General features: G+C 32.2%; 1 protein-coding gene across 1 annotated transcript; it reads left to right on the top strand.

Annotated features, from left to right (window-relative positions):
- The first annotated feature begins 932 nt into the window (after nt 1-932).
- On the top strand, nt 933-14,789 carry LOC131953307 (ATP-dependent translocase ABCB1). Its single transcript, XM_059316446.1, has 24 exons — nt 933-1,069; nt 1,386-1,486; nt 2,569-2,740; nt 3,559-3,683; nt 3,878-4,052; nt 4,338-4,562; nt 4,730-4,855; nt 5,007-5,210; nt 6,195-6,365; nt 6,481-6,642; nt 7,189-7,216; nt 8,092-8,285; nt 8,374-8,529; nt 8,643-8,747; nt 9,097-9,174; nt 10,277-10,360; nt 11,324-11,515; nt 11,934-12,034; nt 12,299-12,439; nt 12,577-12,736; nt 13,060-13,257; nt 13,827-14,033; nt 14,171-14,317; nt 14,463-14,789. Exons 2-24 carry the CDS (start codon nt 1,422-1,424, stop codon nt 14,688-14,690), a joined length of 3,444 nt encoding a protein of 1,147 aa, XP_059172429.1. The 5' UTR covers nt 933-1,069; nt 1,386-1,421; the 3' UTR covers nt 14,691-14,789.
- Nucleotides 14,790-16,043: the final 1,254 nt, after the last annotated feature.

Below are 16,043 nucleotides of genomic sequence, written 5' to 3'. Positions count from 1 at the left end.
GACAAATAGAGGCGAAGATATGGAGGATGCAGAAGTAGAGGGCACAAAGTCCGGCTGTTGTGGGGAAAGTAAACCTGCTAAAAAATCTGAAGCGGTTGGGGTCTTAGAGCTGGTAGGTTTTTTAAATTACCTACATAACAAAAATGCTATGTTTCAGACATACTGATACTACTGTGATACTCACTTATATACATAATACACACAGCTTGCACTCTCTATCTGTATGCATAGGCACTATATATATATATATATATATATATATATATATATATATTATATATATATATATATATATATATATATATATATATATAGTACGACACATAGTACTTGGACAATGACCGAAGATCTCAAAATTGACAGAGTATTTCGTACATTGGCCGGCCAATTCACGAACGGACAAGATGATCTAGCCAATATTCCGCGTGTTTGATATGTAGGCCTACACAAATCAGTTGATCTTGAAAAGTTACATGCCTTACATGTTGTAACTACACAAACTATTCTAAATACACAGTTTAAGTTTGCAACCTGCGTGGATGTATTTATGATGTTGATCGGCTCTGTAGCAGCAGTTAGCCAAGGTCTGGCCATGCCTGTAACTCTCAGCATCTTCGGTGAAGTCATCGACGTCTTTCTTTCAAAAGACAACAACAGGTTGGTATACAAGATTTGATTTAAATAATTTTAAAACTGGGGTTTCTTTAAAACTTGCTTCGTTTACAGCTGGTTCATTTCAAAATGCAACAAAAAATGTTTTAAAATTAAACACTTGTCTGATGCAGATACACACTTGACTGATGCAGATACACACTTGACTGATACATATACACACATGACTGATGCAGATACACACGTGACTGATACAGATACACACTTGACTGATACAGATACACACTTGACTGATGCAGATAATCTTTATGCCCACAGCACCAACAACTCAACAGAGCATGAAACTTTACAGGAAAAAGTTCTGCCTTACATTTACTACTTTATTGGCATCGGTGTTGGCTCTTTTATATGCAGCTTTTTTGCTATCAGCTGTTGGACATGGGCGGCAGAAAGACAGGTATTTTCTTTAGGTCAGTTGTTGGGTGGGAGAAAGACAGGTATTTTCTTTAGGTCAGTTGTTGGGTGGGAGAAAGACAGGTATTTTCTTTAAGTCAGTTGTTGGGTGAGAGAAAGACAGGTATTTTATTTAAGTCAGTTGTTGGGTGGGAGAAAGACAGGTATTTTATTTAAGAATCTTTCATATTTAGGTTCATAGTACTATGTCTAAGTTCAATTAAAATAAAAGTATTACATCTTCAAAAATTGAATTATTTCAATCGTAACTAAATTTAATGGTCAAGAAATAGTTGTTTATTATGGTCTCATTTATCCAGATAAACGCGCTAAGAAAAAAGTTTTTTCGTTCTGTCATGAGCCAAGAGATGGGCTGGTTTGATGTACATGATGGAGGGGAGATAAGCACAAGATTTTTAGAGTAAGCTCACTTTATTTACTTCAGCTAATCACATAATTTAAAAGTGTATGCAGAAGTGGTTTCAGAGAAAGTTGGATACGAATTTTTATTTTTAATATTAGTTTCTTCTTACTTTCTTATTATAGGTTTTTAAAATGTTTTAAATATTTGTTTCAATAAGAGTGGAAGACAAAATAATTTAAAATGTAATTTTATTCACCATGTAAATTTAAATAGATCTATATAGATCTAGTGATACAGTGTATATTCCTAATAATATGTCTATATTATTAGTATAGTATTAGTGTATAGGGGCCTAGGCCTAATAATATAATATTAATATATTGATCACACATCAAATCATATGATAAAAAGTTAGTTTTGATCCTTCAACTTTGATTCTGATTATGGATATCCAATAAAATACAATATCTTATATGATGTTTATTCTAAAGATGTTAATAAAGTAAAGTATTGATTCTAAGGATGTGAATCACATATTTAGATCTTGTCCAGATAAGCCCTGCTGTTAAGGGCAAAGATTACAGGGGCAAAAATTTGAGCCCCGTCACTTGTGAACCATAGCTGATGTCCAGACATTCGAATATTTAAGCACAAGTCATAAAAACAACTTCTTATCCATTTAGTTGTGGTTAGGGTTGGGGTTAAAGTTTAAAGGTACCAAAATACAGACCTTTTCATGCAAATTATTAATAATATGTCCCAATTTCCCCCTCTTCAGTAAAATTTAAAAGTAGGGCCTGTATCCTTTTTTATAAACTTTTTTGGGTGGCGGGTGTTAACTTTTGTGGCAGTGCTTATCTGGACATGATCCAAATATTTTATCCATTCTAGGGATGTGAATAAAATATTTTATCTACGCTAGGGATGTGAATAAAATGTTTTATCCATTCTTGGGACGTGAATAAAATATTTTATCAATTCTAGGGACGTGAATAAAATATTTTATCTATACTAGGGATGTGAATAAAATATTTTATCTATTCTAGGGATGTGAATAAAATATTTTATCTGTTCTAGGGATGTGAATAAAATATTTTATCTATTGTAGGGATGTGAATAAAACATTTTATCTGTTCTAGGGATGTGAATAAAATAGCTGAAGGGATGGGAGATAAAGTGGCCATGTTCCTGCAGTTGATGGCCAAATGTGCAGCGGCCTACGTGATCGCCTTCACAAAATCGTGGAAGTTGACATTAGTTGCTGCTGTATTTAGCCCTCTGCTAACACTGGCTATGGTTTTGACTGTCAGGGTAAATCTTTTTATTGGTAATCTCAGGGTAAAAAATTATTTTTTTTGGGGAAACTTTGAGTAAATAGAATTTTAAAATTCAAATGGCCATCATATATCATTTATTCTGTAGTATTCTACTACTGTTATTTTTAATTAGCATAACACCAAATTGTAGTAGTTGCTTTTTAAAATTCTGATAAGTTTTTAAAGATCTTTTTTATATTTCTATGTTAATTTCTGTACATAATCTCTAGCCTATATATGTATAGATGCTTTAGATGCTATTTTAAATTTTAAAAGAATCCATTTGCATGACTCTTGAAAGAAATTATTTTTTATGAAAAGTTTTTGTGTTTGAGGGTGGTTTTAAGGTATTATTTCTCTAAGTCTGTGCTTTGATTCAGGCACATGGTATGTCAGGAATTACCATCAACATGTTATAAATTTGAAATGTAAATAAGCAGGGTAAATGTGAATAAATATATTTAAAAACTGAAATTCTACAGATTATATGAAATGATGTTTTGTCATTTTGAAATGAATAATCTTTTGCTGCTTGGTCTAGATGTAGATTAAGGGCTAAAACATAAGTCATGAGTTTAGTACTCAGGAAAGACCATATGGGTAACATTAATATAATGTTGGCTCCATTTTGCGGGGCAAGTAAGCTAGAAATTCTGTTTAAATTTTTACAAAGAAAATATTTAAAACAGTAAAAATCTTCAATGTGGCGTTTCATGTAAAAAAAAAGGAAGCAGAAATATTTCTATTGGCTAGCATAAAATTAAAATTAGTTTTTACTAACTCAAGGGCAACTAAAACTTTGATGATAAACAGGTGAAGAATAGGATGGCCATAAAGGAGAGTAATGCTTACGCCAAAGCTGGGCACATTGCTCATCAGGCCCTGAGGTCAATACGGACTGTACAAGCTTTTCAAGGTCAAGAGAAAGAAAAAGAAAAGTGAGTTAAAAACCAAGTTTAAATATGATTTATATAGGCCTACAGGATATATATATATATATATATATATATATATATATATACATACATACATACATATACCAATTTAGTGATAAACAAATAGTTAAACATAACAGCTTTTTTAAAAATATAACCTAATTTTCCAAACCTACATTTATAAAGCACTTTTTCAGGTATAAAGAAAATTTAAATACAGCTGTTCTAGCAGTAACAAAACAAGGTCTTCTCTTGGGCATGGGTGAATCTCTCTTGTGGTTTTTGATTTTCCTGATGTTTGCTGGGGTCATGTGGTTTGGAATTTACCTGGTACAAAAAAAGGACAGTCAACTGTCAGGAGGAATTTTACCTGTAAGTTTATTTATGAATTGATTTATACTAATACTAAACAATCGGGAATGATATGTAGGTTATATACTATATACTATAAAGTATATACTTCGTTAGGTCTAATTATTTAAAAAATTATTTTTTCATTAATAAGTACAAATGAATCAGTACAATTATCCTAAAAATTTGTAAAAGTAAAATATTATCTAAGTTATATTGCCTAATATCTCAGCTTTGGTACACACTTAGTAACTTCTACTTTGATATGACAACTTTGTCCATTATTTTTTCTTTATACACTTGCAGGTGTTCTTCTGCGTGATGACTGGCGCAAATGCTCTTGGCAATGCCTTCAACAGTCTTGAAAGCTTTTCAAATGCCCGTAGTGCTGCATCTAAAATCTTTTCGGTAATTTCTATGGTACCAAAAGTTGATTCTTTCTCTGACTTGGGACATAAGCTTACATCCTTAGCAGGTGACATTGAGTTTAGAGATGTTCGGTTTGCCTACCCTGCTAGACCTGATGCGATGGTAAGACTAATTTTTTAGCCCAAAATATATTTTCCTGATTTTTTAAGTTATTTTTTTTTAAATTCATGGAATGTTTCTAATACATTTTTTAATAACTTTTTATTTTCATTTAGTACAAGTAGGCCAAAATATTGTTTTAAAATTTTTAATCTTTTTCATTGACGCAGGTGCTTCAGAAATTAAACTTGACCATTAATGCTGGTCAACATGTAGCCTTTGTTGGCCCTAGTGGGTGTGGCAAATCTACCTCAGTCCAGCTGATTCAAAGGTTCTATGATCCTCTAGAGGGAGCTGTAAGTATACACACATTTTAAAATTTTAAGGTTTTTTTTTTTTAAGGTGTTGGTTTACTTAGGCCTAATCTACAAGTACAAGATTTTAAATTGTACACAAAGACCTACACCAACAAAACTTCTACAAAAATCAACTTAATTTGTTTTAAAGGTGTTGGTTGATGGGCATGATGTAAAAGAATTGAATTTAAAATGGCTTCGTTCAAATATTGGAGTGGTTAGCCAGGAGCCATCTTTGTTTGATGCCTCCATTGAGGAGAACATAAGATTTGGCAGGATGGATGCGACAGAACATGACATTCATCAAGCAGCCAAAGAGGCAAATGCTCATGATTTTATCATGTTACTTCCTGAGGTACTTTTTTCTTGTGTTGGTTTAGTAAGGGTTTTATTGTGTAACACTCTTTTCCTGGTCATTTTTTACTTGATCACCATAAAATTAATTAGGGTTAAAAATGTTTATTGTTTTTTTATTTGCTTATAGAAGGCTACAAAACAAATGTTATAAAAATATACTTAAGGTTATAAAACAAATGTTTTAAAAATGTATTTAGGGCTATAACAAGTGTTTTAAAAATGTATTTAGGGCTACAAAATAAATGCTTTTAAAATGTATTTAGGGCTACAAAACTAATGTTTTTTAAATGTATTTAGGGCTATAACAAGTGTTTTAAAAATGTATTTAGGGCTACAAAACTAATGTTTTAAAAATGTATTTAGGGCTACAAAACTAATGTTTTTAAAATGTATTTAGGGCTACAAAACTAATGTTTTTAAAATGTATTTAGGGCTACAAAACTAATGTTTTTTAAATGTATTTAGGGCTATAACAAGTGTTTTAAAAATGTATTTAGGGCTACAAAACTAATGTTTTTAAAATGTATTTAGGGCTACAAAACTAATGTTTTTAAAATGTATTTAGGGCTACAAAACTAATGTTTTTTTAAATGTATTTAAGGCTACAAAACTAATGTTTTTAAAATGTATTTAGGGCTACAAAACTGATTTTAAAAAAATGTATTTAGGGCTACAAAACTAATGTTTTTAAAAAATGTATTTAGGGCTACAAAACAAATGTTTTAAAAATGTATTTAGGGCTACAAAACTAATGTTTTTAAAATGTATTTAGGGCTACAAAACTAATGTTTTTAAAATGTATTTAGGGTTACAAAACTAATGTTTTAAAAATGTATTTAGGGCTACAAAACTAATGTTTTTTAAATGTATTTAGGGTTACAAAACTAATATTTAAAAAAAAATGTATTTAGGGCTACAAAACTAATATTTAAAAAAAATGTATTTAGGGCTACAAAACTAATATTTAAAAAAATGTATTTAGGGCTACAAAACTAATGTTGGTGAGCGAGGAGCACAACTTAGTGGAGGACAGAAACAAAGAATTTCAATAGCCAGAGCACTGGTCAGGAATCCAAAGTTACTTCTGCTTGATGAAGCTACGTCTGCTTTAGATCAAGAAAGTGAAGCTGTTGTTCAAAGCGCTCTGGAAAAGGTGATTTTTAGTTAATTTAACTATAAAATCAAATTAGACTAATTGGTTTAAGTGAAAAAGATTGAAGCAGATTTATAAATATTTCAAATCACACTCAAATTATATTTAACCTTAGGCCCAACATGGTAGGACAACAATTACCATAGCACATAGGCTGTCAACAGTAAAGAGAGCTGACAAAATTGTGGCCATTAGTAATGGAGAAGTTGTTGAGGAAGGGACACATGAAGAACTTATGATAGCTCAGGGGCTTTATTATCAGTTGGTTGAAATGCAGGTTGGTTCATATTTAAATTAAAGTTAGAAAATGTTAAAAATATAGTTCATGTTTTTACTTATAATTTTTTTTTAAAATGTATGCTTGAAAAGTTGAATTAAATGTGGCCTATTCGTAAAAAAAGTCACATTGCTTTGCAGTTAGGGGTTGTCCATAAATGATGTCACATAGTGGGAGGGGGTTCAGATGGTGGGACGTCACACTTTTGCATTAAAAAAGGCAATGTTAGAAAACTAATTTTAGCCGTTATTTCGTGTTTTAGAAAACTGTTTTAATAAATTATAATAGGAATAGATTAAATACTATGTTGACAGAGTTCAGACAAGATTTTGGAAAAATATCGTATTTTAAGAAAAATTCAACTGCAATTTTAGGGGGATTGTAGGCTGAGGTGTGACATCATTTTAGGGAGGGGGTCTGACTTTTTGTGTCGTGTGATGGAGGGGAGTGGGGGGGGGGGGGGGGGGGGGGGGGGTAAAAATTGTCAAAAAAAGCGGCATTTATGGATGACCCCTTAGAAAAAAATGATGTTTCTTTTCATTTTAGAATAAAACAGCCAAACAGTCAGATAAAGGTATGTATGATTTTTTAAAAACTGTTAATTAAAGATTACTCAGACTTTGATGGCTAATAATGAATTTTTTGTTACTTTTCCAACTAACACTGAAATTAAACAATAATTAAGTTATAAAGCAACCATTAGTTGGTTTTTTTTAAAACTAATTTGTTTTTTTAAATTTCCAATAAAAAGAAGATTGTAACACATAAATAAGCACAAAGCAGCAAATTCCTTTGAATATTAAATCCAAATACCACCTCATAATGATAATATCCTATATAGGAATTTATAAAAATATAAAAGATATATCCTGGCAATATGTGTATTTTTAAGTTTACAGGATCTTTTTTAACTGTGGACAATACTTAATCTTTTTAAAACAGTTTATTTGTGTGTGAAAACTGGATATGTGAACACAAAATTTAATATTCTAAAGAAAAACAATTAATAGCTTCTGATTAACCAGGCAATGAGTCTATTGTAGAGTTTCTTCTAGGCATCTCTTCTGGGGGCACCCCCCCCCCCTCCTGAAGATAGTTGGAATTTATATAGAAATTGTTGTTGTCCCCCCCCCCCCCCCCCAAAATTTCAAGTGCACCCCCCCCCCCCCCCGGAGAAAAAAGTCTGGAAGAAGCACTGGTCTATTGTCTGTTGGGGGTTTAGTCACCTAGTTCTAATGGGGGATTAGGTTTTTCTGTATTTAAAAGGAATTTCATTTTATTTTTTTAATTATTCACTTTGATAATTACTTTAATATCTACACTCGTAACATAATTTATCATTATGTTTAAATAAAACATTTTTTAAAGTATAACCTATTTACTGAAATGTTAAGCATTTAATTATTTAGCAATGCTGTTAATACTACTTAGAATAATTTTTTTTTCTAGATCTAGATGTTTCTGATATAGAGATTGTTGAGGAAGAAGATGGTGATGGTGAGTTTAGTGAAGAAGAGCTTCTGAGATCATCATTCAAGAAAAAAATAAACAAACAAGACAGAGTCATTGAAAAAGAGGTTTATCTAGTTGCCAGAAAAAGCATCAGAAAATCTAAGAAGAAATCCAAGAAAGGGAACAATGAAGTATTACTAAATTCCTGTGCTGTAAATTAATGCTGTGTATTGGAATGAACATTAAGTTTAAAATTGTTGTCAAACTTTTAAATTTCAGACTTCAGTTATGGATAAGGAGGAAAGCCCAAGCTTTTTAAAGGTTATGAAATTCAATGCACCAGAGTGGCAGCTGATTGTGCTAGGGTGTATTGGATCTGTTTTATTTGGAGTCATTCATCCAGCCTTTTCATTTCCTTTTAGTGAATTTATCAAGGTAGCCTAACTTGAATGTTAGATATTGTTGCTAAAAAAATAATACGCAGTTTAGTTAAAGAACTAAATATTTAAGTGCTTTATAAAATCAGAAACTAATGAAATATTTTCAAGGTTTTGAGTGTGAGAGATAATACAGAACAGTGGAATCAAACCCATGTACTCGCAAGTATTGTTATTGCCATGGCTGTAATTTCTGTTATTGTTAAAATGTTGCAGGTAAGATTTTATATTTACTGTTAAGCTGTTTGATACACATTTTAGATTAACCTTTTTATTTCATTCTTTCACTCTTGCCAAAGTTGCTGTATCCCTCTTCATGTTTAAGTAAGAAAAGAGAGATAACCAATTAAATTTTAAGATATGCACATTTACAGAGTTACTTTTCAAGAATTAAAAATAAAGTTTGACAATTACTTTGATTTGCTTATAGTTAAGCTACCAATTCATACGTATTATGTGGAAGAATTAGCAACATGAAAGGTCCTATGTTAATGTAATGATGATAATGCTGCTGCTAATTTTAATTTCCATTTGAAGTAATTATTTTGTTTGTTAAATTTGAAAGCGCTATTGCTTTATTAGATCAAGTGCTTTGCTAATAGCTCGTCTTCGTGAAAAAACTTTTGAATCTCTTCTCAACCAAGTAAGTTTCTCGAGTAAATTTGTTAATTTGAATACTTAATACAATTTTTTCCACCTTCTTTATTCAAATATTTTGTAGAGAAAATTATAATAATTTTTATCTACATTTACTTACTGGATGAGGTGGTGGAGTATTAGAGCACATCCAGAAGTTTGGTTCCTGGTCTGGGGTGTCCAATAAAAAAAAAATCCAACCTTCTCCTTCCCCCCCTACAAAATATCTAACAATTTCTCCTTAAAAAATGCAAGTGTGTGTTTCAAGCCCAACCATAACCTGATAAAAGAACAAGAGACACATTAATGACATCCTAAATTTGGATCTGTGAGGGTCAATGGTTAGATCAAAGACACACATTTTATAACAATGCAAAAAATGTGGACATATTTGATGAAACTACAACAAGAATCAACTTTGATTGCAGATTACTACTAGTACTAGGATTTTTTTTAGACTCAGACCACAGCATGGGGGATGGAGACAGCTAATTTTTTCATTTAATATGTGGAGTATATACATGGGCACAGAAAGTGAAATGCTGGATACATGTTTTTTTGTCAAAGGCTGGCACACAATTTAAATCCAATATGGCATGTTGCCACCTGGACATTTATTGACTTCATAAAGAAGAAACAATTGCTCCAAGATGTTTACTTTACACAAATAAATTTAGCACACAGTTTACCAAAGCACAAAAATGTATAATATTTAAGTGCATCTTTTAATTTACCTAAACTGTAAATTAGATTTAAATTAAAACACTGAATTTGTTTGTTGACAAAACTTGTTTTTGTCAGGTTTTCCTTATATAAATTGCCAGGCTAGGGGTTGTTTTGGTCATGGAGGGGGGGGATGTCAAGGATGGGTATGTAATGATAGCAGGGCATAGTGCTGTCTCTTAACATACAATACAAACATCATAAAAACAAGTGAACTCTACCACACAAAATTAGGGGTCTGGAAGGGAAGCTTACATTTATTTGTTTACTTAATCTCAGAAATGGTGATTATCCCATCACATGAAGTAGGATTTTTAACTTGTAAATAAAAATGTTATGTTAGTATTGTTATGTTAGTGACTACTCTATTTACTTTTTGTGTTCAGGACATGGACTACTTTGACTTACCAAACAACCAGGTTGGAGCTCTTACTACCAAACTTTCTGGAGATGCTTCTATGTTACAGGGGGTAAGGACATTCTGTTGAGAAGGATTAACAAATCAAAGTTAGTAAGTAGTTACTCTAGGAGAAGGATTAACAAATTAAAGTTAGTAAGTAGTTACTCTAGGAGAAGGATTAACAAATCAAAGTTAGTAAGTAGTTACTCTAGGAGAAGGATTAACAAATCAAAGTTAGTAAGTAGTTACTCTAGTTCTCAAAGGAAGTGATCTTTGCAAAACCTGAGGGACACCATCAGTGAGTCAAACTAGGTAATCATTGAGACATGACAGTCTTACACTTTCAAATGAACACATTGTGTAGACAGCTCTATACCCAACTGCCTGTTTTAAAATACATATATCAATATATAGGCCTACATCGTGGCAAAGTGCTCACCTATTTTCTATCCAGCACAATTAATATATCTGAAACATATATAACTTATAAGTAAATTAAATATTATTAATATATTATTAATATATTTTAAGCCCAATAAAGTATTGATTCATAATAATTTAATATAGTTTTAAGAACTCGCTGTACATTCTAAGTGCAAATCTTCAAACTATTTTATTATGAATTTTCAATTTTGGTCCTGATGAAGGTCAGGTCTTAAATTTAGTGTTTTCACCAGACTAAAAATTAGAATGTACAAATTGTAGGCCTATTTTGTATTACAATACTTGATGGAAATCCTAGGAATAGTTTAATGTTTTAGATAGCCCCTGTTGTCATAGTTACCAAGAAACACATATGCTGATGGATCTTAAGAAAGCTGTAGAAAACAAAGTTTTTTCTGTAATTATACTTTTTACCCGGGACCTACCATCTTAACTGGTGGAGTCTGATTTAAATAATGTAGGCTTACAACATGCTGATTGGGGTGTCTATTAAATGATGATTGTAACAAAAGTTTGTTAGTTTAAACTCATCTAACAATTTTAAGTGACAAAAAACTCATGGATTAATGGAGGTGCTGACATATTTTAGGCAACAGGTTCAAGAATAGGCCTGGTGCTTGAGGCATCTTCGACCATTGTCTGTGCTATTTGCATTGCTTTTATCTTTGGCTGGAAATTGGCCTTTGTAGTTTTGTCGTTCACGCCTCTGATAATTATTGGAATGTTCATTCAAGGCAAAGTGAGTTCTAAGGACAATGATCAGCTGCAAGGTGCTGCACAGGTGAGAGAAGACATTTCATTGGCTGATATTATCAATCATTCATCATATTACCAGATTGTAACTTTTATTTTCAATTAACCTCATTGTAAAAATAAATAATTTTAACTGGTGCAAAGAGGTTATGGCTAAGCGAACTATGTATTTAAAATCAACTAAAGCAGACAGTGCAGACTGGCCTGAAGATGAGTCTAACTCCCCCCCCCCCCCTCCAACCAAAACATGTGGGCAAAACAAGGTCAGAGAAGATTACTAGTGAACTAAACATACCTTGCGGTCACAGTTTGAAGTGACCTCAAGACTGTAAAGTAAATTTTTTGTAGTACCTCCCCCCCCCCCACCCCCAGTAGAGAAGCAAAGCAACAAGTGTTTAAAGATACACAGTCACCTAATGTTGTGTACAATTGCTGAATGTTGCCAGACCTTCTCAGAAGTGGTGGACAATATCGCAACTGTTGTGTCTTTGGGAAGAGAAGATCACTTTGAAAGCATCATTAGAAAACAGATAGATGTAACTACAAAGTGAGTAGCTGTTCCTTGTTTAAAATGTGCATTCATGGTTAGGATAACATTATATTCATGTGTTCATTAAAATGTGTATTCATTGTTAGGATAACATTATATTCATGTGTTCATTAAAATGTGTATTCATTCTTAGAATAACATTATATTCATGTGTTCATTAAAATGTGTATTGATTGTTAGGATAACATTATATTCATGTGTTCATTAAAATGTGCATATCAGGTTGGAATATCTCTGTCATTTAATTTTTGTCTATTGCAGATCTCGCAGAAAAATATGTGTTGTCTGTGGCTTCACCAGTGGAGTTAAGAACTGTTTAGTGTACTTGGCTATTGCACTGGCCTTTTATTATAGTTCGCATCTCGTAAATAATGGAGAAATGGAGTTCCATGAAGTATTGAGGTAGCAGCTTCACAATTGTAATTACTAAAACTATTCTCTATTTGATGGCCTTAAGCAATAATTTTTATTTTAAATGTTCTTAATGAAGTAATATAATTTTGTCTTTAAAAACCTGAATATATTTATTTATTTTACAGGGTATTAGCTGCCATTATTTTTGGAGTAACGACGTTGGTTGAAAAACAGTTTTCTAGTAGTGTGGACTACACCAGAGCTAAAATAGCAGGTGCTCGCATCATTAGTATCATCAACAGAAAGCCAAAGATTGATGTCAGGGAGACAAGTGGACAGAAAATTGTGAGTTCTTGAAAGATCAATTTTACCAGTTATACAGCTTTATAACAATTCTTTTCATACAATATACACATAATGCTGACAAAAATAAGTTTCATCATTTTTGTTTGCTAAATTATCAAATTTGTATAAAAGGTATTTCTAAAAATTAACTTAAAATTGGATTTCACAACGAAAAAAAATATTAACAAAAAATGTATCAAATTACACTAAATACTAGTAAATAGACAATCTATAATTCAAATACCTTTTCTGTATATCTATTCTTAATTACCGTTTTTGACAGTTGAAACAATGTGAAACTTTAAAAAATGTTTTATTTCCAGGCCAATTTCATTGGGTGTCTGCAGCTAGAGAATGTCAACTACTTTTACCCAAGTCGGCCCAACGCTACAGTTCTAAATGGTCTGAACCTGACCATTAATTATGGAGAGACAGTTGCTCTAGTTGGTGCTAGTGGCTGTGGGAAAAGTACCACCGCCCAACTGATTGAAAGATTCTATGATGTTGTCCAAGGGGCTCTGGTAAGATTTCAGAGATAAAAATTTATTTTATGATAATCTTTGGACTTTTATTTAAAGAATACCATATTTAGTGTGTGTTGTTTCTTTTAACATAAAATTAAATCGTCGTCTCAATTTACCATTCCCTTATTCAACCTTTTTCCAAAAACATAGCTTCGCCTACTCTGGTTCTAATTTGTGGAACAATCTTCCTAATAAAATAAAGCTATCTAGATCTGAAAATATATTCAAATCTAAATTAAAACTAAAATTATTTAATGACCTAACTGACTCATTGTAACATTTCTCATTCATCTATTATATTCTCTTTTTTATCTCATTATGTATGATAGCTATGTACCATTGTTTCTTTATTCCACATTTTCAGTGCTATGTGTTACTGCTATGTGTTATTGAATTGCTTTATTTGTTTAAACGGCCAATGTGAAAAAAGGCCTTTGTGCCTACAATTGTAACCGTTGTTTGAATAAATTTGAATTTGAATAAATTTGAATAAATTTGAATTTGAATTTGTTTTCAAGCTATAGTCAATAAATGCCAATTTAGCAGTTTTTATCCTTCTTCTCTAGCTGGTGGATGGGCATGATGTAAAAAATCTGAACTTGGCCTGGTACAGACAGCAACTTGGTATTGTATCCCAGGAGCCCACACTGTTTGACTGCAGTATCGCAGAGAATATTGCTTATGGGGACAACTCCAGGGTTGTTCCCATGGCAGAGATCATAGAGGCAGCAAAGAAAGCAAACATTCACACTTTTATATCCAACCTGCCCCAGGTGAGTTTTTCATGGTGTAATGTTTAAATTTATACACCTATCATAATATAGTATAGTGTCATTAATGTACTAAGCCCATATTTTTTTTTGTAAACTGTCGATCTTCATTAACCAACCTACATTTTTTTCAAATTCAGGGTTATGACACAAATGTAGGGGAGAAAGGGGCACAACTCAGTGGTGGACAAAAACAGAGAATTGCCATTGCTAGAGCCCTTGTTAGAAACCCAAAAATACTTTTACTTGATGAGGCCACATCAGCTTTAGATTCAGAGAGTGAAAAGGTATGTAAAACAAACGTACCTTGATACACTTAGGCCTAACTACATTGTGTTATTTTTAAAAAAATCATTTTTGAAAATTAAAAATGATTTTTTATTACACTATCAAATGGAGTTCATTAAAAAAAAATGTTTTCATATTAAACAGGTAGTTCAAGAGGCTTTAGACATTGCCAGCCGTGATAGAACATGTGTAACAATCACTCACCGTTTGTCCACAATTCAAAATGCCAATAAAATTGCTGTCTTCGGCAAAGGAAAAGTAATTGAAATTGGCAACCATCAGCAGTTGTTTGATGCCAAGGGAGCTTACTACAGATTGGTAATGGCCCAAAATAGGCCACACAAAACATCTTTAAGAATTTCAACAACCTGACATGTTTACAGAAAGTCCTGATTTTCTATTTACATTTCCAGAACCAATTATTTGTATATCAGCTCGGTATAACTAAAGTAAGATGGTAATATCTTAACATGACATGTTAATGGTTATCCCCATTAATATATTGATCGACCAAGTTATACATATTTTATCAGATTTACATTAAATAAAAAAAAAATTAAAGAGAAAAAAAAATAAAGAAAAATAAAGCTTGGAAAAACTGGCCAGATAAAAATAAAAATTTGTCAACTAAGACAACTGATATAAAAACCAAAATGTTACAACTAAATGAACCAAGCCCATCAAATTTAAGCCTATTTTGTAACAAGCTAATGAGCATAAAAAAATCAAACACATATTAGTTTAATGCTGCCAGCAAGTTCTCATCATCGTGTAAATATTTTTAATTTGATGTAATTTTATAATTTTAGTTTTCTACAATGTATAAAATATAATGCAATTATTTGTGACTTATTGACTTTTCTTTGGTCTTATATGTCTTGTCCTAAATGCGAGTTATATGGTTAACAGTAGTGGTAGTAGACTGTTCTAAAGTTCATATAGTGTGTTGCTTTGAGAATTATGTCAAAGTGATGTAATAAATCATTTAGGATGTGTGAATTATCGATGCAAAGAAAAATATATTTAAAAAAATTATAGATTCTTTTGGCTCTGTAGGTATGGAATAGTCTATCTATTGGTTTTTTCACCTTGAGTACTACCAATGGAGCAAAGGGAAGCAGCTGCACACATCCATCTTACTAATTATAGGGTTATTCCCCTTCGCTGGTCTACCAACCACAGACGCTTGGAAAAAGATATCCGACTATGACATATTATGCTAAGCTTCAATCTAAAATGGAGATATATAATAGGATTACTCAGGGGCGTAGCGAGGGGGGTGCGGACCGCACCGGGTGACACCATTTGGGGGGGGGGGGTGACACCAAGGCAAAAAATAGCAAAATATATAGAGAAAAATGATAATTCCAATTAATAGAGTGATTAATTAGAGTGTTAAATAGCCTTTTAAGAGGTAGTGGTGCAAATCGAAAGTTTGAGGGGGGGGTGCAAATCGAAGGTTTGAGGGGGGTGCAAATCGAAAGTTTGAGGGGGGTGTAAATCGAAAATTGAAGGGAAGGGTCGTTGCGCCTCTGGGGGGTGACACCATTAAGTGCCGCACCGGGTGACACCCGACCTCGCTACGCCACTGGGATTACTACATCTGGGGTATTGCATCTCACAATACAATCTGTAACTATGGTAACATACCGTGGTATATGATAAAGTAATAAAAATATGGGTTTTGTTTCCAGCTGATTAAAAGATCAGCTCAACTGTTACAAT

Source organism: Physella acuta, unplaced genomic scaffold, assembly GCF_028476545.2.
Source record: "Physella acuta isolate Inbredline_101_S28 unplaced genomic scaffold, ASM2847654v3 ptg000076l, whole genome shotgun sequence".
Lineage (NCBI taxonomy): Eukaryota > Metazoa > Mollusca > Gastropoda > Physidae > Physella > Physella acuta.
The sequence above is the reverse complement of the archived record's forward strand: the minus strand, read 5'-3'. Positions and strand labels throughout refer to the sequence as shown.

Coding starts and splice junctions, on each gene's coding strand:
- LOC131953307 (XM_059316446.1), top strand. CDS start 1,422: ATGAGCCAAGAGATGGGCTGGTTTGATGTACATGATGGAGGGGAGATA. Junction 2,741..3,558: donor CTATGGTTTTGACTGTCAGG/GTAAATCTTTTT, acceptor GATGATAAACAG/GTGAAGAATAGGATGGCCAT. Junction 3,684..3,877: donor CAAGAGAAAGAAAAAGAAAA/GTGAGTTAAAAA, acceptor GCACTTTTTCAG/GTATAAAGAAAATTTAAATA.